The sequence below is a fragment of the Carcharodon carcharias genome, chromosome 16 (assembly GCF_017639515.1).
Source record: "Carcharodon carcharias isolate sCarCar2 chromosome 16, sCarCar2.pri, whole genome shotgun sequence".
In the NCBI taxonomy this organism is placed as follows: domain Eukaryota; kingdom Metazoa; phylum Chordata; class Chondrichthyes; order Lamniformes; family Lamnidae; genus Carcharodon; species Carcharodon carcharias.
Genome location: NC_054482.1, coordinates 102003409 through 102026000, shown reverse-complemented (window position 1 = coordinate 102026000; position 22592 = coordinate 102003409). Strand labels below are relative to the sequence as shown.

General features: G+C 42.3%; 1 protein-coding gene across 6 annotated transcripts in view; it reads left to right on the top strand.

Annotated features, from left to right (window-relative positions):
* Positions 1-294: 294 nt before the first annotated feature.
* Positions 295-22592, top strand: part of btbd8 (BTB domain containing 8) — an 88697-nt gene continuing 66399 nt past the window's right edge. For 3 of the 6 annotated variants that reach the window (XM_041208841.1, XM_041208837.1, XM_041208843.1), the window contains exons 1-3: positions 413-765; positions 2730-2927; positions 8391-8591. In XM_041208841.1, coding sequence (XP_041064775.1) covers positions 2791-2927; positions 8391-8591 — 338 coding nt within the window. In that variant the 5' untranslated portion in view covers positions 413-765; positions 2730-2790. The other 3 variants (XM_041208838.1, XM_041208839.1, XM_041208842.1) reach the window with 3 other exon arrangements.

The following is a 22592-nucleotide window of genomic DNA, read 5'->3' as shown; positions in this document are numbered from 1 at the left end:
AATCGGTGCCTTAGGCACAGGTACAAAAACAAAAAGAAGCTGCAGGTGCTGGGCTTTTGAGAACAAAAGCAGTAAATGCTGGAAAAACAGTGGGTATGGCAGCACCTATGGAGAAAGACAAGAGTTTTCCTCCCCCACAGATGCCATCCCCAGCCCGCCCCCTGCCCCCCCCAAATTTATGTTTCAATGACAGGTAGACTGGAGAAAGCCTACCTGGGGAGGGCAAAGGCAGTAGCTCCCGATTGGCCTGTTGATAGCACGTGACAAGCAGTGTGAGCCAATGAAAGTGGGCCAAGGGTGGCGTCCTATTGTGACGTCAGGAAGCCGGTGTTTCGATGTGTTTTTGTAGCCAAAAGGAGCTTAGCAACAGAAGCCGGAGGAGAGAGAGAGAGGATACAGTGGGTACAGGAGCAGTGGAGTTTAAAGGGATGCCTCAGCCCAGCGCTTAAGCAACATTACCGCACCGCCCTGCGCGCAGGGAATCCAGCTGCTGGGAGGCTCCTCATTGCTGCTTGGGGTTGCACTTTAAATCCGCCTTTTCTGGTGCTTCATTCGGGTGCCTGGTACTTTTAAAGAGAATTAGAGAGAGAAAGCTGACCCCCACCACCACTCCCCCCTCCTCAAACGCCTCGCCGTATGCTCTGACATCTTCAAGAGTTGCCGGTGTGGCTTGGCCTAAACCCATGGTGTAAGCGTGGGCGCGTGTATGTACGTGCAGCCGAAGAGCTTAGTATTTCGCTGACACCCCAGTGAGTTCTACCGGAGGTAATGTGAATTCTAGGATGAGCTCCTCCACTTGTTTACCGACCCCACGCCTCCACCCCCCCCCCCCCCCCCCCCCCCCCCCCGCCCCCTTTCAATTTTGTTATGTCTTATTTTCTGTCTCTTTCATCTCCCTCCACTCCCAGCAAAATATCAGTCTCTTACGATGATATGCATCTTATGGTAGATATTCTGAACAAGTGGGTCACTTAAATGTTAAACAGTTGCTGGGTTTGCTGTTGGCTGAGGCTATGATTGAAACATCAGGGGAGGGGAATAGAAAGTCACTTTGTGCTGTTCAATGCATTGTATAAAGGAAAGTTTGCATTGCATACTTTCAGCTGTATTTATATGTTTAATGGCATTGTTTTGTTTGCAATTTACTCAAGTTGACATTCGCATTGATTTATAATTTAAAGGTGGCGCTCCAGTTATAAAAAATTTCAAAGAAAACAAATTTGCATTATAGCACTGAATTTATCAAACTAATAGCCTGGAGCAGGAAAAAAAAATTAGTACAAGCAAGATGCAGAAAAGTAAACTATTTAGGTTTGACTGCAATCTGTGTTTGGGTTTAATCCCTTGCAGGCAGTTGTCAACTCAAAACAGATGGTTATATTAACAAATTAATGTCTTTTAAATGAACAATTTGTAGATTTAAAGAAGTCAGTCAGCATAGGGTTTAGATGATAAAAGCCAGTTAAGCTTCATTCTTATGGCTGATTACCTCAGCCTCATAATTTTGTTCATTGCCACTTAATCCACCATCCTAGTATATGTATTTCATAGGGCATGGGGTTTAATACTAATCATAAACAAAAACAGAATTACCTGGAAAAACTCAGCAGGTCTGGCAGCATTGGCGGAGAAGAAAAGAGTTGACGTTTCAAGTCCTCATGCCCACTTTATTTAACAATACTGTACAGAGAAAGTTGCTGTAGCTGTAAATTTGCTACTTTGTAATATTTTTAAATCCCACAATTTTTTTCATTTGGTAACCTAAAACAAAATAAATACCATGCAGTGAGTTGTACTCTGCAAAGGTATTACCGTGACTGAGTGATAGCACTCTGACCTTAGTCAGAAGATTGAGTGTTCAGGTCCCAATCCAAAGACTTGAGCACAAGCTGCAGTACAGAGAAAGAACTGCCCTGATGGAGGTGTTGTCTTTTGGAAAAGATATTCAATTGAGACCTAGGCTTCTCTGGTAGCTGTAAAGGATCCCATGGCACTATTCATAAAGGAGTAGGGGAATTTTTGTTGCTGATCAGGAAAGACGACAAAACGGATTAGTTTGATGTTTATCTCATTACTGTGCACAAATTTCCTACATTATAGCACTGACTATGCACTGCGCTTTAAATTTGTTGCGTGCTTTGGGATGTCCCCGAGGCTGCAATACAAGTTCATTTTTGCTTTAAGTTGAATGTTTATGCATCCTGCATTAATTTAGCAACTATTTAAATGAACGATTGATGAGAGTAAACACAACGGTTGATTAAATTGAAATAACCGCCGCATGTAAATTCCTGTGAAATTTTAGTAGATTGATGCTCGGTAGTATAAGTGCATTGTGGAATAGTGCAAGATTTAGAAAGTAATTTATTGTAATTGTGTCAAGTAGTGTTGCTTTGTTCTGAGTTATAAATGGTGGTATCCTAAGATTGAAATACAGCCACTGACAGATTTCATATCTATTTTAAATTATTGCATTGCCATTTATAACTGTACATTTAATGAATTAAATGAGAGAGCAAGTGGGATACTAACATGACACAAGTTGAGGTAGAAATTCAACTCCCGGTCACCTGTTTTGGAAATTGATTCACGTGCAGTTGAAAATCAGAGGCACCTGAATTGGAGCTGGCAGGATCAGTGCATCCAGTTTTCCTGGCTTAACAGAATAATGTGGATTGTGCCTTGTGCAACTTAATTGGTCAAGTCTTTTTTACTTTTTTCAAAAATAGATTATTTCCTTTGAGATGAATAAGAAGAAATACCAACAAGACTATTATTAAGAACCTAGAAATGGCAACATGGAATGGAGGAATTGTACAAAGAGTACCAAATCTAGAAAACACTAATGGTTTCCAAGACAGAGCAAAAAATGAAAGGCAAATATTGAAAGAAACACTGGCTCTGCAGTTAAACCAGGACCTTCTCGGGTATGAAAATTACTTCCCATAATATTTTTAGTAAAAGGAATGTTTTATTTGGTAAATATTCTTGTTATTGCAAAGTGTTCTTTCATCACTTATGTGATATAGTGGCCCTGTTGTGTTTCATATATAATAAATTCCCTTGAAGTCACTTATTTAGACAAACATAAGCATGGCAAAATATTTCATGTATGTCAGACTTTCCTTTTAAAAGGGCACTTTCCCTACCACCTCCTCCCCCCCCCCCCCCCCCCCCCCCCCCCCCCCCCCCCCCCCCCCCCCCCCCCCCCCCCCCCCCCCCCCCCCCCCCCCCCCCCCCCAAAACTTTCTTGGACCTTTAAGTAGCAGACTGCAGACTATTATGACTATCTGTGGAATACTTGTGGGCAGGAGGAACATAGGGGCAAGAGTAGGCCATTCAGACAATCGAGTCTGCTGCGCCATTCAATGCAATCATGACTGATCATCCACTTCAATACCTTTTTCCCACACTATCCCCATATCCCTTTACATCATTGGTAGTTAGAAATCTGTCAATGACTGAGCTTCCATGTTCTTCCGGGGTAGAGAATTTCAAAGATTCACAACCCTGAGTGAAAACATTTCTCCTCATCTTGGTCCCAAGTGGCTTCCCTCTTATTCTGAAATTGTGTCCCCTGGTTCTACTCTACCCAACCAGGGGAATCTTAACCTGCATCTACCCTGTCTCCCTTTAAGTATTTTGTAGGTTTCAATAAGATTACCTCATTCTTCAAAACTCTAGAGAATATAGGCCCAGTTTCCCCAATCTCTCTTCATAGGACAGTCCCGCCATCCCGGGAACATGTCTGGTTAACCTTCGTTGCACTCCCTCAATGACAATAATATCCTTCCTAAGGTAAGGGGACTAAAACTGCATACAGTACTCCAGGTGTAGTCTAACCAAGATGATATACAATTGAAGCAAGACTTCGCTACTCCTGTACTCAAACCCTCTTGTGTTAAAGGCAAACATACCATTAGTCTTCCTAACTGCCTGCTGCACCTGCAAGTTAGCCTTCAGGTGACTTATCAATGAGGACACCCAGGTCCTTTTGTACATCTGCACTTTTTTGATCTCTTACCATTTTAAAAAGTGTTGTGTATCTGTTTATCCTACCAAAGCAGAGAACCTCATATTTTCCACATTATATTCCATATGCCATGCTTTTGCCCACTCGCTAAGTCTGTCCGAATTCTCTTGCAGCCGCTTGGCACCTTCCTCACAACACGCATTCCCTCCTAGTTTTGTCATCCGCGAACTTGGAAATATTACATTTGGTCTCCAGTTCCAAATCGTTGATATATATTGTAAACAGCTGGGGCCCCAAGTACTGATCCTTGTGGTACCCCACTGGTCACAGCCTGCCACCAAGAGGCTGACCTGTTTATTCTACTGTTTTCTGCATGTTAACCAATCATTAATCCAGGCTAGCATATTACCTCATATCCCATTTGCTTTAATTTTGCTAATCAACCTCCTATGGGGGACTTCATCAAAAACCTTCTGAAAATCCAATGTCCACTGACTCCCCTTTATCAACTGTTAGTAACATTCTCAAAAAAAAACTCCAACAGGTTCGTCAAACATGATTTCCCATTCATAAATCCATGTTGACTAGGCTGAATTAGATCATTATTATCCAAATGTCCACTTATCACATCCTTAATAATAGATTCTAGCATTCTCCCTACTACTGATGTAAGGCTAACAGGTCGGTTGTTTCCAGTTTACTCTCTTCCTCCCTTGTTAAATAGTGGACCAATTAGAGGAAGTACAATAATATGAAAGTACTGTAATTGGCCTCCCCTTAACAGGGTTGCTATAGCTGAGAGTGTGAGCTTTGCTTTGTCTGTTCTCCTTTCTCCTGAGATCATCCTGGACAAGCTGTTGGCATCCTGTCCCATCTCAGTCCTACCCATGTCTTGCCCATGCTTATTCTGGTCTTGGTCTCCATGCTCCTCTCCGGTCTGTTGATTTCATGTTCCCCTTTCTCTGACTGCAGCGTGATTGATCTTGCTCTTTTTTTGCTGCCCCCTCCCTCAGTGTCTTCTCTGTTTTCTTTTGTTCCTGCCCCAATCTGAAGTGTTTTAATTTCTGTGACAGTGATTAGCAAGATTCTTTTTGACACCCAATCTCAGGCTGTAAAATATAATGAAGTCATACTTCATGGGAAGTGAAGGTAAGCTATGGAGGAGACTTTTTGCCCCTCTGAAGTGGTGCAGGCCATGATGAGATGCATGTAGAAATCTAGGTGAAAACCAGGATATGCTGGATTTTGTTGTTTGTAAACCAAGAGGGGGAAATTGAGTACTGTCGACCTTGAATACAGATGAGCTGAGCTTTTAATGCATGCAAAGATGGCAGATTCAGTAAAAGTCTTCCCCTCCTGCCTGTTACAGACAGGAGGGGGTTTAGTTTAAACAGCCTTGATTTTTTTTTCCTTCTCACCACCGGGCCGTAAACAAGTGTTTTTTTTTATTTTTATTTCCCCCTTTTAAGTATTTTCCCAACACCTCAGTTTTGGACTGATCCAATCCTCTACTAATAACCCCACAGCAAACTTGAGAAAGGGTTAGTTTTGTGCAGGCACTCAAAAGGCGGGGAGGGGGGTGTCGCTATGTAATTCCAGTACATTCTCAGTAAAAGAGGGATACGTGAAGGAAAGGAGTACAGGGCAAAGAAAAAATAGGAATCATTGTTTCACCTGATTCTGGGTTTCAGAAAGTCATTGTCCATGGAAGGTTCTTTCAGTTGGCTTTGTCTGGCAGAAGTCCTGGTCTTTTTCCCAGGAGCTCAGGTGAAGATACAGCAAAGTATTCTTGTATTCTGGGAATTAGTTCACTTTGTAGGCGAAATGCAGGATTCTTTCTGGAGCCTAGGCTTTGAGAGAGATGAAGGACAGGGCAGGCTGCCATAGCCTGGAGTTCTATTATCTGAGGTTAAACAGAAACTGAAGATGGAGCCCAAAAGCTGTATAATTAAAGTAATTCAAACAGCTCCAACCTTGGTCATGTGACAGGGTGGTTTCAGGTTGAGCCATTCAGCTTATGAGGCCCCCTTGTTAAAACCCATTTTATTTTGAGCAGGTAACTGTGGATCCATTAGCATAATGTTGGAGATGAGTCACAAATAGCTCGGCCTTTATCCAGAGCTGGCTAGTTCAGATGCTTTGTCTATTAGCTCAGCGTTGGCTTGGCTGGAATGTTCATACAATACAAGTCACATTCCAGGAGGTTGATGAGTTCGCCTATGTCTATTGGACCTGCTCAGAATTTTACAGAACTACCAGCATGTGGCCATTTTATCAGCCCAGCAATTGTTCGTTCTAAAAACAGAATTTAAACAAGAGAATATGGAAGAGAAACAAATTTCTTTTAGATTTTCTTTTCAAGCCTTCTTGGTATGACAAACCCAGCATCTGTCATGTAAATGTTGCTCTTGGCTCACCTTTACAAAGGGAGGGAAGCATCGGAGAAATGAGTAAGATTAAGATGGATGGGAGAACTGGAAATAGGGTCGGTTTTTGAAGGAAATTGGCAGAGGTTGTGGTAAAATGAAGTGGTTTGGGGATAGTTGTGCCAACTTGGTAGCAATGATTGAAAGTTCAGCCTCCATTGAGTGAGTGGTAGTCCGGAGCTGGAGGACAATGTGACTTTACATTCAACCTGTTAAGCACTGAACCATTGGCTTAGCTGAACTATATGCAGGAAAACATAAGAGGCTGGATATACCATTCATTTATAGTTAAAGAACAGAAAATCTATAGACAAATTTTGTGCTGAAATAGTTCATTTTAATTGAGACTGCAGCAGGACCACAATTGGCCTTGGTGTCCTTTGATTAAGGAGAGGGCAAAACTGTCTGAATTTCTGCCCCTGATAGCAGTCCATTGACCTGGGATGGATGTGTGGGAGTGGGGTCTGCCATGATGTCTTTGCAGTTATTTAGCATCCAGACATTATCCAGGCTTGCAAGAGGTGTATGGCACTGAAGGAGCAAAGCCTCAAGGGGTTACGACCCAAGAGGGGCAGAAAAAAATGTTAACTCGATGTTAAACAGTTTTTTAAAAGAAAAATTCCCAAGAATTGACTGAAATCAAATGGAGTCAGCCTTGTACAAATTACTTGTACATGCTGTGTTGCATTTTATATGCAGAACACTTTGTGTTAATGAAGTTAGGGCAAAAAATGTCTTTGGGGAGAAAAGGAAATCAATCCCAGTGTTCTCTTAAGTGGCAATTATTTGGAACAAGTGCACTTGAAGCTTTGCTGACAGCTAAGGAAACTTCACATAATGGTTAAAATGGAATGTCACCTGCAAAAGTAATTTCTTAGAATAGTGCAACTAAGTTAGACAAGTGTCTTGTATAATTTAAGTATTAATCTTTGCATTGTTCGCTGAAAGTCGAGTGATTTTTCTCATTTGAACTTTCATCAGAAAATTATTATCTTTGAAAATTATCCCAGCCAAGTTTGGCAAGAACTTGATTGTTAAATGAAAAATCAGAACATCCCCTACTTTAAAAGGATTTAAGAAATGTTCCTAATTATTCAAAATTGATGGGTTTTAATGAAGTTCTGCATTGGGTCTTGGGCATAGCTGAATTTTTTTTTCTCAACCTGTTCAAGGTCTGGTTGCCCAGCACTAGGTGGGAAATGGCAAGACTTGCTTCCTTGATGTTGACAATGGTCTATTTTGGAAGTGATACTAAATCCAGGAGGTATATATTTTTTTGGAAAGGTGTAAGTGAACGTGATCATGGACGAGAACAATTTGTGTAGGTTTCTATTTATACTTAGTTTCAGTTCTCTCTGCACTGCTGCTTTTAATCAGGTCAAAAAGAATAGGCTGAATTAAGATGACTGGCAGTAGGAGACTTGTTTTCACAGATAGGTATGTGTTTAGGTTCTTTTTATGAAGGAAAATCAATATCCTGCCCCCCTCCTCTGAAAGCGAGTTCTAAATATCTGTTTAGATGTCTGAAGGATGTTGAATGACTGGATTCCAAAAAAGGGGGAAATTGTGAAATAAAATAACTTGCTCTACTAGTCTTTCACATCAGAAGTAATGGTTTAAGATGGTGGAAGGGGCTGGTAACTAGCTGCTGCTCTCAACTTTTAGTAGCATATTTAATAGAGACTTAGTTGAAAAGAGACATGATGTTGAAGCTGGCAACACAAGTATCTTTTCAGCTACATTCAAAAAACTTAGTTTCCAAATCAATCTGATTACACAGGTGTCAGTAGCTATTTTGCATATTATCACAATCTTTCTTTTGCCATGTTCATTCATTTCAGAGGGAATAATTCAGTTGCCTTTGTCACTTAGTTATTTTTAATCCCTCAGCCTAACGAGCTTTTGGTGAAATGTAGCCCAGCCGGTAAAGGCTGTTGTAACAAAAAACCTTGATTGAAGGAAGTGTTCTGTTCTACCGTTTTCTTTGAAAGGATTCTTATAGACGGAAGTCAGACAGATGTCACGTTCCATGTGGGTGCAGCTGTGTTCCAAGCTCACAAAGCGGTGCTGCTTGCGAGGGTCCCAGAGTTTTTTGAGAGAATTTCTGGAAAACAGTTGAAACAGGATGCTGAGAAGCCACAAGCCATCAATGTAGAGAATTTCAGACCTTCACAGTTTAAATGCTTTTTGCAGTAAGTGTTTCCAACAGTTGTGTGCTATATCTTTGGCATGTTTGGGAGATTTGTTTTGATGCTAAATTAAATTTATTAATGCTATTTCAAAGGCTTTCTGAACTACATCTAATGTCAGATTGCAAGCATCTCAGCAGTGTGGTTTTTATTCCTCTTCTCTCCTGGTTCCACCAAGTGGTGCTGAAAGATTATGCATTTATATAGGGCTTTTTATGACCTCGGGGCATCCCAAAGTGCTTCAAAACTACTGCAGTGCAGCATATCTAAAATGTAGTAACTGTTGTAATATCTAAGTCTTGCGTATGAAGAATGATCACTTGGGTGAAGTGTCTGTGGAATCATATCAGAGTACAAGGTAAAAAATTGTATATTTAAGGCATGTATTAGCACTATTCTAAAGCTAACTTCCCAACACTACAAAATTTGGCAATTATGAATAATTTAGTAAGCTAAAAACATAATAAACACCTGGCTGTCTCAAGTGTGGGAACATTACTTGGGTCATTCAAAATTTAACTTTCAATTTTTGTTTTAGACTTTTTTAATGCAACATACAAGATTCTGAAAGGGTTTGACGAGGTAGATACTGAGACTTTGTTTCCCATGGCTGGGGAACCTAGAACATGGCGGGGCACAGTCTCTGGATAAGGCGTTGATTGTTTAGGACTGAGATGAGAAATTTCTTAACTCAAAGCATTGTGAATCATTGGAATTCCCCTCACGAGAGGTTTGTGTATGTTCCATCGTTGAATCTATTTAGGGCTCAGATAGTTGGATCTTTAGTCTCAGGGAATGAAGGGATATGGGGAGTGGGCAGGAAAGTGGTGTTAAGGCCAAAGATCAGCCATGATTATATTGAATGGCAGAGCAGGCTTGAGGGGCTGTATGGTCTATTCCTGCTCCTATTTCTTAATGCTCTTGAGGTTGAAATGCATTCCAGGTTGATGAAGAAAGTAGCAATTTATATAGCTGTGCTATTTCTTAAAAAGGAACAGGATTACCCTAAATATTAATCCACTAACTCAAAAGTAAAATACTACAAATGCTGGAAATTTGAAATATAAACAGAAGATGCTGGAAATACTCAGCAAGCCTGGCAGTGTTTGTGGAGAGAGAAACATAACGGTCAGGTCCGTGATCTTTCATTAGAACTATTTTTATCAAATGAAAGAAACATAGAAACTAGGAGCAGGAGTAGGCCATTCGGCCCTTTGAGCCTGCTCCACCATTCATTATGATCATGGCTGATCATCCAACTCAATAGTCTGCTCCCGCTTGATCCCTTTTGCCCCAAGAGCTCTAACTCCTTCTTGAAAACATACAATGTTTTGGCCTCACCTACTTTCTGTGGTAGCAAATTCCACAGGCTCACCACTCTGAGTGAAGAAATTTCTCCTCATCTCGGTCCTAAATGGTCTACCCCGTATCCTCAGACTGTAACCCAAGGTTCTGGGCTCCCCCACCATTAGGAACATCCTTCCTGCATCTACCCTGTCTAGTCCTGTTAGAATTGTATAGGTTTCTATGAGATGCCCTTCATTCTTCAGAACTTCAGCAAATATAATCCTAACCACCTCAATCTCTCCTCATATGTCAGTCCTGCCATCTCAGGAATCAGTCTGGTAACCTTCGCTGCACTCCCTCTATAGCAAGTACATCCTTCCTCAGATAAGGAGACCAAAACTGCGCGCACTATTCCACGTGTGGTCTCAACAAGGCCCTGTACAATTGCAGCAAGGCATCCCTGTCCCTGTACTCGAATCCTCTGGCTATGAAGGCCAACATACCATTTGCTGCCTTTACCACCTGCTGTACCTGCATGCTTACCTTCAGCGACTGGTGTATGAGGACACCCAGGTCTCATTGCACATTCCCCTCTCTCAATTTATAGCCATTCAGATAATAATCTGCCTTCCTGTTTTTGCTACCAAAGTGGATAACCTCACATTTTATCCACATTATACTGCATCTGCCATGCATTTGCCCACTCACTCAGCTTGTCCAAATCACACTGAAGCATCTCTGCATCCTCCTCACAGCTCACCCTCCCACCCAGCTTTGTGTCATCTGCCGATTTGGAGACATTACATTTAGTTCCCTCATCTAAATCATTGATACATATTGTGAATAGCTGGGGTCCCAGCACCGATCCCTGCGGTACCCCACTAGTTATTGCCTGCCATTTGGAAAAAGACCCGTTTATTCCTACTCTTTGTTTCCTGTCTGCCAACCAGTTTTCTATCCATCTCAATACACTACCCCCCCAATCCCATGCACTTTAATTTTACATGCCAATTCGTAGAAAGCCTTCTAAAAGTCCAAATAAACCACATCCACTGGCTCCCCCTCATCAACTCTACTCATTACCTCCTTGAAAAATTCCAGTAGATTTGTCAAGCATGATTTCCCTTTCATAAATCCATGCTGACTGTCCGATTCTGCCACTGTTTTCCACGTGCTCAGCTATTAAATCTTTTATAATGGACTCTAGAATTTTCCCCACTACCAATATCAGGCTGACTGATCTATAATTCCCTGTTTTCTCTCTGCCTCCCTTTTTTAAATAGTGGGGTTACATTAGCTACCCTCCAATCTGTAGGAACTGTTCCAGAATCTATAGAATCTCGGAAGATGACCACCAATGCATCCACTATTTCTAGGGCCACTTCCTTAAGTACTCTGGGATGTAGATTATCAGGCCCCGGGGATTTATCGGCCTTCAATCCCATCAATTTCCCCAACACCATTTCCCGACTAATACTGATTTCTTTCAGTTCCTCCCTCTCACTAAACGCTGTGTTCCCCAACATTTCTGGTGTGTTATTTGTGTCCTCCTTTGTGAAGACAGAACCAAAGTATTTAGCTGGTCAGCCATTTCCATGACAACATTGGTAGGAGTGACCACCGCACAGTTGTTGTGGAGACAAAGTCCTGCCTTCACATTGAGGATACTCTCCATTGTGTTATGTGGCACTACCATCATGCTAAATGAGATAGGTTTCGAACAGATCTAGCATCCATGAGGTGCCGTGAGCCATCAGCAGCAGCAGAATTGTACTTGAACACAATCTGTAACCTCATGGCCTGGCATGCCCCCCCCACTCTACTATTACCATTGAGCCAGGGGATCAACTCTGGTTTAATGAAGAGTGGAGGAAGGCATGCCAGGAACCGTACCAGGCATACCTAAAATGAGGTGTCAACCTGGTGAAACTATAACACAGGACTACTTGTGTGCCAAACAGCAAAAGCAGCAAGTGATACAGAGCTAAGTGATCCCACAACCAATTGATCAGATCTAAGCTCTACAGTCTTGCCACATCCAGTCGTGAATGGTGGGCAATTAAACAGCTCATTGGAGGAAGAGGCTCCACACATAATCCTCATTCTCAATGATGGGGGAGCCCAACACATCAATGCAAAAGATAAGGCTGAAGTATTTGCTACAATCTTCAGCCAGAAGTGCTGAGTGATATATCTCTTCCTCCTCCAGAGGTCCTCAGAATCACAGATGCCAGTCTTCAGTCGATTCGATTCACTCCACGTGATATCAAGAAATAGCTGAAAGCACTGGATACTGCAAAGGCTACGGGCCCTGACAATATTCTGGCAATCGTACTGAAGACTTGTGCTCCAGAACTTGCTGCACCCCATGCCAAGCTGTTCCAGTACAACTCCAACACTGGCTGTACCCAGCTATGTAGAAAATTGCCCAGGTATGTCCTGTACACAAAGCAGGACAAATCCAGCCTGGCAAATTACTGCCCCATCAGTTTACTCTCGATTTTTCAATAAAGTAATGGAAGGAGCCCTCAACAGCACTATCAAGTGGCATTTGCTTAGCAATAAACTGCTCACTGATGCCCAGTTTGGGTTTCGCCAGGGCCTGGCCTCATTACAGCCTTAGTTCAAACATGGACAAATGAGTTGAACCCCTGAGGTGAGTGTGACTGCTCTTGACATCAAAGCAGCATTTGAACAAGTGTGGCATCAAGGAGCCCTAGCAAAACTGGAGTCAGTGAGAATCGGGGAAAACTCTTTGGTTGGAGTCATACCCAGTACAAAGGAAGATGGTTATGGTTGTCGGAGGTCAGTCATCTTAGCTCTAGGATCATCACTGTAGGAGCTTCTCAGGGTAGTGTCCTCGGCCCAACCATCTTCAGCTGCTTCATCAATTAACTTCCTTCCAACATAAGGTCAGAAGTGGGGATGTTTGCTGATGCACAATGTTCAGCACTATTCACGACTCCTCAGATACTGAAGCAGTCCACATCCAAATGCAGCAAGACCCTGACAATATCCAGGCTTGGACTGTGATGTGGAAAGCAACATTCGTGCCACACTAACGCCAGGCAATGACCATCCCCAACAAAAGAGAATTCAACCATCGCCCTTTGATGTTCAATGGCATTACCATCACTGAATCCCCCACTATCAACTTCCTGGGGGTTACTATTGACCAGGAACTGAATTGGTCTAGCCATATAAATACTGTGGCTACAAGAGCAGGTCAGAGGCTAGGAATCATGCGATGAGTAACTCACCTCCTGACTCCCAGAAGTCTGTCCACCATCTACAAGGCACAGGTCAGGAGTGGTGGAATACTTCCCACATGCCTGGATGGGTGCAGCTCCTTCAACACTCAATCTTGCCGCCGTTCAGGACAAAGTAGCCCGCTTGATTGGCACCACATCCACAAACATTCACTCCCTCCACCACCAACGCACAGTAGCAGCAGTATGTACCATCTACAAGATGCACTGCAGGAATTCACTAAGGCTCCTTTGACAGCAACTTCCAAACCCATGACCACAACCATCTAGAAGGACAAGAGCAGCAGATAGATGGGAGCACCATCACCTGGAAGTTCCCCTCCAAGCCAGTCACCATCTTGACTTGGAAATATATTGCCGTTCCTTCGCTGTCGCTCAGTCAAAATCTTGGAACTCCCTTCCTAACAGCACTTTGGGTGTACCTACACCAAGTGGACTGCAGCATTTCAGGAAGGCAGCTCACCACCAACTTCTCAAGGGCAACCAGGGATAGGCAATAAATGCTGGCCTAGCCAGCGAAGCCCACATCCTGTGAATTAATAAAAAAAAAGGTTTCCTTACCCATTTTGCCAGTAGAAGAGGACATACCCAGGGATGGAGGAGTCTGGGACACTGGCTGTAAGGTATGATTTTGAGAGTATGACCATTACTTGATTCAGTCAGTGGAAGAGCTGTTCCAATTTTGGCACAAGACCCCAAGTGTTAGATTTTGCAGGATTGACTAAGCTGGTCACATGTCATAGTGCCTAAGCTGATGCCGGATGGTCTGTTTGGCTCTGTCCTCAAGACTTCTGTAACAATTTGGCACAACTGAGTAGCTTGCTATAAACAAAAAAGGAAAGTACTGCAAATGCTGGTAGCATTAACGACCTTTCATCAGAACTGGGTCATCTATCTGAAAAGTTAACTCTGTTCCTCTTTCTCCATAGATGCTGCCAGACCTGTTGAGAATTTCCAGCAATTTTCTGCTCAATTATTTGCTTAGCTATTTGAGAGTAGTTTTGAAAAATCAACCACATTTTTGTTGGTCTGGAGTTCAATATAGACCAGACCGAAGAGACAGCAGATTTCCTTCCCTGAAGGACATTACTGAACCAGCGAGACTTTACGACAATCTGGTAGTTGCATACTCATCATTTCTGATGATCAACTTTACTCAAAATTTCTTTAAAGGATTGAAGTTAAATCCCCCAGCTGCAGCGGCAGAATTTGAACAAAAATTCTTCTTGAAGCTTTTGTATTTTTAGAAGCAAAATGGTTGTGATTGCGTAAAAGTTCGATGCTTTTATTTTTGTATTGTTAGAAGTTTAAATCCGGACAAAATCCATTGACAACCAAATGCAGAAGCCAGATGGTAGCCAGGTTACTGGTTTAGTAATCCAGGGACCCAGGCTAATGCTGTGGATTCAGGAGTTCAAATCCCACCACATTCTGTGACATCAGCTGGGGAATTTAAATTCATTTAATTAATAAAGCTGGATGACTGGCGATGGTGATCATGAAATTACCAGGTTGCTGCTTTTTTTTTTTTTTTAAAAAAAAAGCAATCTCGTTCACTTTTATCCTTCTGGGGATGGGAGGAAATTTGCTATCCTTACTGACTCTACACCCACAGCAATATGGTTGACTCTTAACTGCCCTCTGAAATGGCCTAGCAAGCTACTCAGCGAGGACTGTTAAGGATGGGTAATATTGTTGGCCTTAATTGCCAGCGATGTTCATATCCCAAGAACTAATTTTTAAAAATCGGTCATGCACAGCACAACCTAGGAGAGTAATAACAATGGCTTACATCTGTATACCATCTTTTAACATTGTAAAGCACCCCAGGGTGTTTGCAGACTGCAGACCAACTTCTGGAAGGGGGTCTATTAATCAATTTTTCAATTTTAAAAACTGGGAGTTGAGTTGTAAACATTAAAGTAAGATGAATATGACTTCTGATTCAGCTGCTCAGTGGAGTAATCAGTTTATTCTGCTGGATTTGCTATTCCTTGAATTTCCTGCAGCATTCTAATTGAATACATTTTTCAAAAAATTGGATTGTGTGTAAGGAGATATTATCTGAAGACCCAGCAATTGTACTTTTTGCCATTGGGGACAGGAAGAGTCCATGATAAAGTACCCTCTCATAGTGTGAGCGGTTGCCATGCTACCAAACATACTGTTCAAAGTCCCGGCACTGAAGAGCACGCACTTCTGGTTTTGGACACAAGTCTTGAGCCACTATCAAGAATGTGCTGATAGAAAGCTAGGAGAGTCCTCTTCAGGGACATAGCTGTTGTGTCCCCCTGATGTGCTGTAATATGCTTCATCCCCAAGTTACTGTTGGAGATGTGTATTACCCACTCAGTTTCTGCATACAAGTTTTAGCATTGCTACAATAAGATTAGGTTCCTGTTTTAATCATGAGTTAAAAATGGCCAGTATTTCTTGGTTTCGTGGTGGGAAAATTCCCCATATACAATGTTTAAAGAAAAAAGTATCTTGACTGAAGGCCTGATCTTATTAGGGTAGTAAAGGCAAATAGCATGTTGAGTTTTATTGTAAGGGGCCTTGAGTACAAGGATAAGGAAGTTTTGCTCAACTGTAGAGAGCTTTGGTGAGATCATGCCTGGAATATTCTGTGCAGTTTTGGTCTCCATATTTAAAGGATATACTTGCTTTGGAGGTGGTATGTGGAAGGTTCACCATGTTGATCCCTGGGATGAGCAGGCTGTCCCAAGAAAGGCTGAGTAAAGTGGGCCTATATATTTCCTGGATTTTAGAAGTGGAATGAGAGGTAATCTCATTGAAACATAAGATTCTGAAGGGGGGCTTGACTGGGTAGACAGCAGTTGTAGAACATGGGGGCACAGTCCTGGGATAAGGGATTGATCATTTGAGACTGAGATGAAGAGAAATTTCTTCAGTCAGTGCTGTGAACCTTTGGAATTCTCTGCCCCAGAGAGTTGAGTGCATCATCACTGAGCACATTCAAGGCTGAAATTGTAAGATTTTTGATGGGGGAATCCAGAGATTGGGAAAGTGGAGTTAAGGTAGAAGGTCTGCCATGATTGTATCGAACAGTGGAGCAGATTTGAGGGGCTGTATGGTCCCCAGTTCCTAATTACATTCTTTGTGTTAAAACAAATTTGATATCATAAGACTTGCACCAGAATAATGCTCTGTTGTGGAACAGAAGTGGCAGTACAAGAAGTTAAACCCCACAGATCCTAAAATCATTGCTAAAGGTTAATACTTCACGTCAGAAAATAAACAGTAACTGCCTTGGCATTGCACAGAGACCCTTTAACATTGCAAAAGCTGCTCACATATTGCATGCTACTGGCTTGGAAAATTTATACCAGAAATGACCAGGGATCTAGGATAAGAGGAGAATAAAATTTCTCTTCATCATCCTGACTGGCCATCCAAACACTTATAGCCACCCCCTTTCGTTCTTTGTCCCTCTTGTTTACCCTGGGAAAACTGGAGGTAAGAAAGAAGCTGAATTAATTCTGGAGCAGTGCTGCACCAACATCCAGAGCCACTGTGGAGAGGCATAGCTCAGAGATTTCAGCTTCTAAATATGTATAGGCCCAACAAATATAAATATTGTGCAAATTAAAAGTTACATAACCCTCCCCAAAAGAAAAGGCAAAACTTTCACCATTATCCAAGTTGAGGAAAAAAGTGCTGTGTGCTAGAGATGCTTACCTTCAAATCAGCAGAAGCAGACTTGTGCTGTTCGGAGTACAGGGAATTCAGTTCCCTGTGCCACTGCTCCCCAACCCACCCCTTTTCACACAACCACTTCCTACGCTCACCTAGCTCTCATGCCAAAGATCAGAGGGTGGATGAGTGCCATTTACTCTAAAGAACCAGAGTTGTAGTGCTTCACATCAACACTCAAAAATCACACTCTGTGTTACCAATTTAGATTAATTTATGCAGAGTAACTCACATCAATTACGTTCAAACCCAACTGGTAAAGCTAATCTTTTATTTAAACCACAACTGAGAAATTCATGTTCCTTCCTTTCTAAATTAAGCAGCCTTACACTGAGTTAGTAACAACCTGAAGGCTGTGGGCAACTAATAAATTGAGGGATATGCAGCCTCTCTATGGAGGAGACCAATTCTGGTGTCAGTTGCTGAGTGTTTCTACATGCATCCTGGTAAGTAATCTTAAGATTAGCCTTCTGAATGCTGGGAGATAACTGGTTAATCAAATTTAAGTTTTAAAAAAATTAAGCTGCCAAGCTTTCAGAGCAAGAACCTCTGATTTACTGAGCAGAGTATAATGATGTTTTTACGAGTTACATATTGTGTGTAAAGCCAAGGAAAGTGCAGCACAGTTAATGCAGTGGTAATTTTAAGTTTTACATAGTGAAAAGTTGTTTTCATGGCAGCATTAGAGTTGATTTTATTCCGATGGTTTGCGGGTACTGAGAATTTTGGGGACTGGAATTTTTGGAGTCCTCCCAGAAGGAGGAATTTGTCCTGTTCTGAGTCAGAGGGAGGAACTGCCATGTGCAGATCCCTGTGGCAAGCAGCCTTGCTGATGGAGAGCTGCACCATTCACACCTTTGTATTCAAACAGCAACAACTGCTAATATGTTAAAGGCCCTATATTTTTTTAATCCATTCATGTGGCTTCATGCCCACCCTTAATTGCCCCTATTCAGGGGGCATTTTAAAAGTCAAGCACATTGCTGTGGGTCTGGAGTAGAATTCCTTCCCTAAAGGACATTCATCATTTATTTTTATGACAATCCGATTTTAATTCCCGATTTTTATTGAATTCAGGTTTCACTATCTGCCATGATGGGATTCGAACCTGGGTCTCTGGAATACTAGTCAGTGACAATACCACTGTGCCACCGTCTCCCCTGACAAGGTGCCTAAGGTGCTTCACAGGAGCATTATAAAACAGTATGACACTAAGCCACATAAGGAAATATGAGGTCAGATGGCCAAAAGCTTGATCAAAGAGCTAGGTTGTAAGGACTGTCAGAGGAAAGTGAGGTAGAGTGGTGGAGAAGGGGGTAAGGGAGGATTTTTTTAACTCTTTTTATGGGATGTGGACATTGCTGGCTGGACCAGCATCTTTATTACCTGTTCTTAATTGCCCTTGAGACGGTGGTGGTGAACTGCCACCTTGAACTCCTGCAGTCCGTGTGATCTAGGTACACCCACAGTGCTGTTCCAGAATTTTGACCCGGTGACAGATAAGGAATAGAATATAATTCCAAGTCAGATGGCTTGGAGGGGAATTTGCAGATGGTGGTGTTCCTTGCCCTTTAAGGTGGTAGAGTTTGTGGGTTTGGAAGGTATTCCAGAGCTTGGGGCTTGGGCTATTGAGGGTCTGGCAACCAATGGTGGAGCAATTAAAATCAGGGATGCTGAAGAGGCCAGAATTAAAGGAGTGCAGATATGAGGATTGTGGTGCTGCCGGAGATTACTGCGAGGGGCGAGACTATAGAGGAATTTGAAAACGAGGGTGAGAATTTTAACATCAAGATGTTGCTTGACCGGAAGCTAATATGGGCCAGTGAGCTCAGTGGTGATGGGGACAGGACTTGGTATGAATTAAGACATGGGCTGCAGAGCTTTGGCTGACCAAGTTTGCAGAGGGTAGAATGTAGGAGATCAGCCAAGAATTGAGACCAGCATTGGAATAGCCTAGTCTAGAGGTAACAAAGTCCTGAATGAGAGTTTCAGCAACAGGTGAGCTGAGATGGGCAAAATCTGGCAACATTAGAGGTGGAAATACAGTTTAGGTAATGGTGTAGGTATGAGGTCAGACGCTCATCTAAGGGTTGAATGTAACACCAAGGTTGTGAACAGACTGGCTGAATCTCAGACTACTGCAAGGGAGAGGGATGAAGTCTATAGTTTGGGGAACAGAGTTTGGAGCAGGGAGTGAAAACAATGGCTTTCGGTATTCCCACCATTGGAGGAAATTTCTGCTTATCCAGTATTGGATGTCAAATAAGTAGTCTGATGATTCAACAATAATGGAGGAGTTTGGGGAGGCGGTGCTGAGGTATAGCTGGGTGTCATTAGCATACATGTGAAAACTAACCCTGTTTCTTGGATCATGGCACTGAGGGACAGCATGGAGATGAGAAATAGGGGGTGACCAAAGATAGATCCTTGGGAGACACTGGAGGTATTTGTGCAAGAGGTAGAGTGGAAGCCGTTGCTAGTTATTCACTTACTACGGTTGGATAGGCAAGAATGGAACCGAGTGAGAACAGTTCCACCTTGCTGGAAGACAGTGGAGAGGAGTTGGAGGAGGACGATGTGGTTAATCATGTCAAAGACTGCAGACAGATGGAGAAGCAGGAGGAGGGATAGTTTACCATGTCACAGAAGCAGGTTCACAGAGTTTTCTGTAAATTCAGTTTTAAACTATGGGTAAGATGTGGAGCAGTACAGATGCCAGTAAGTTCCCTAAGGGGTCAACCTCTGTTCTGCAAGCAATTCTGGGGTTAAATTAGCCTGAATGAATAAAATTTGCTCAGTGTGTTTTCCCTTGGTTTAAAAAAAAACCACAACCCTTGATTCAGTCACATAACTTTAAGTTTTGAAACACTCAATCTGCTTTAGGCTAACTTTTAAAATGAAAACAAATTCAGCTGTCCAGCAGAAAGAAAACCCATCTTTGCACTATAGCCATGTCTGCTCTCTGATTTAAAATCTGGAAATGCTATGTCAGTAACAGTGGATAGATTCCACTTAATTTGATCCCATTCTAGTTTTTATAAGCGAGTGAAAACCAATTGTAAAGATTTGAATGATAGAATCATAAAATGGTTCAGGGGCACTATCCTATTTTTAAACTGGCTGTGTGTCAAAAATCATTCCGCTTCCCAATTGCATGAATGCAGACGACACCCTGTATGGAATCGGTGACCCATGTGAAGGTATAATGTAAAATTTGAGAGCCAACATTTGCAGGGAAAAAGAAGTTGGTGTGCAATTTATTTTAAAATTGTACATTTTGCACAAAGGCAAATTATTCAAGTTCAAAAATGCCTTTGAAATTTTTGTTTTTGTTTTAAAGGGGATTGTTTTAGATCAAAGTTGCAAAAAAAATTGATTCTTGCCCATGTGTTATGTAAACCATAGGGGTGCTGATTAATTTGTTTAACTGGTGGGGGAAGCTCAAAGGTAAGGATCAGATACTTCACCTTGACAGCATCAGAAGGCAGAACTATTACTGATAAATATAGCAATTGTCCCATGGAGCTTCAAGTCTCCATTTCAACTGATGATATTTTCATTCAATCAATGTTGCATTCCTTTTTCAATGAGGCCTCAACAACACTTCACTATCTCAACAAAAAATGTTCAAACTCGAAATAAACCAACAGTAAACAGAATGCATCGAATTTTGACCCTAATCATTTCACTTTTAAAAGTGCTACTGATGGCAAGACACTCTCAAAAGTGAGTGCCTATAAATGAGTTGTCTCTTCATCCACACCTGTTTTCAGAGGACAGCGCCCTGTGTTGTTTAACACTGGGTGGGGGTAGACCATTTGGCCCTTTGTACCTACATCGCCACTCAATTTGATCATGGCTGATCAAACGTTTCTACCAGTCATTATCTTATTTCACAACAGGAAATGCAGGTTCTATTTTGTAGGTGGTGTATATCTCTTGCCATTAACCAAACCTTAATCATAGAGTCAGAGTTGTACAGCACAGAAACAGACTCTTCAGCCCATTATATCCGTGCCAGCCATCAACTACCTATCTATTCTAATCCCATTTTCCAGCACTTGGCCCATAACCCTGTATGCTTTGGTGTTTCAAGTGCTCAGCTACCATCCCAACTACCCTTTTTGAATAACAGTACCACATTTGCTGTCCTCCAGTCCTCTGGCAGCTCTCCTGTGGCCAGAGAGGATTTGAAAATTAGTGTCAGGGCCCCTTGCCTCAGCAGCCTAGGATCCATCTCATCTGGGCCTGGGGATTTATCCACTTCTTAAGCCAGCTGAAACCACTAATACCTCCTTCCTTTCAATGCTAATTTGTTCGGGTATATCTCAGTCCCCATCCCTGATTTCTACACCTACCTTGTCCTTCTCCATAGTGAACACAGGTGAAAAGTAATCATTTAAAACTTCACCTATGTCCTCTGGCTCCATGCACATGTTGCTACTTCGGTCCCTAATTGGCCCAACACTTTTCCTGGTTAACCCCTTGCCCTTAATATATTTATAAAATGCCTTGGGATTTTTCTTTATTTTGCCTGCCAGTGATTTTTCATGCCCCTTCTTCACTCTCCTAATTAGTTTTTTTAAATACCCCCCCCCCCCCTACATTTTCTATACTCCCCTGGTTTTCTGCTGTTTTTAGCTCTCTGTATCTGCCATAAGCCTCTTTTTTTTTTCCCCTTATCCAATCCTCTATATCCCTTGACATCAGGGCTCCCTTTACGGGAACATGTTGGCCCTGAACACACTCTACTTCATTTTTGAATGACTCCCACTGGCCTAATGTAGACTTTCCTACAAGTAGCTGCTCCCAGTCCATTTTGGGCAGATCCTGTCTTCTCATTGAAATCGTCCTTCCCTGAATTCAGGACCTTTATTTCTGGTCCATCTTTGTCCTTTTCCATAACTACCTTAAATCCTACAGAGTTATGGGCACTATCCCTGAAATGCTCCCCCACTGACACTTCTACCACTTGCCTGGCTTCATTCCCTAAGATTAGGTCCAGTACTGCCCCCTCTCTTATAGGACTTCCTACTTGCAGGCTCAAAAAGCATTCCTGGATGCACTTGAGAATTCTGCCCCCTCTAAACCTTTCACACTAAGACTATCCCAGTTAATATTGGGGAAGTTGAAATCCATTATTATTATTATTATTACCCTATTTTTGCATTTCTGAGATTTGCCTACAAATCTCCCACTGACGGTTTGGAGGCCGATAGTACACTCTCAGCAAAGTGATTGCCCCCTTTTTGTTTTTGAGTTCTACCCATATGGCCTCATTTGAGGAACCTCCTAAGAAACCATCCCTCTTTACTGCAGTAAATGAATATTGAGCTGCCAGTCCTGCTCTTCCCTCAACCATGTCTCTGTGATAGCAACAATATCATGTGTTAATCAGCACCCCCAATTTACCTGCCTTACTTGTAAGACTCCTTGCGTTAAAATAGATGCAATCCAGCCTTGCATTATTCCCTTGTGCCTTAACAGGTCTGTATTTGCTCTGTCTGCCAGACTGACTTAGTTTCTCTTCTATATTTGGCTGTGCATCAGCCCCTACTGTACCTGCACTCTGTATCCCATCGCCCTGCCAAATTAGTTTCTACTTATGTTGGTACTAATGTGAACCATGACCTCTGTTTGCCCTCCCCCTTCATAATGACCTGCAGCTGTTCTGTTCCTTGACCCTGGCACCAGGGAGGCAACACCATCCTGGAGTCACGTCAATGGCCACAGA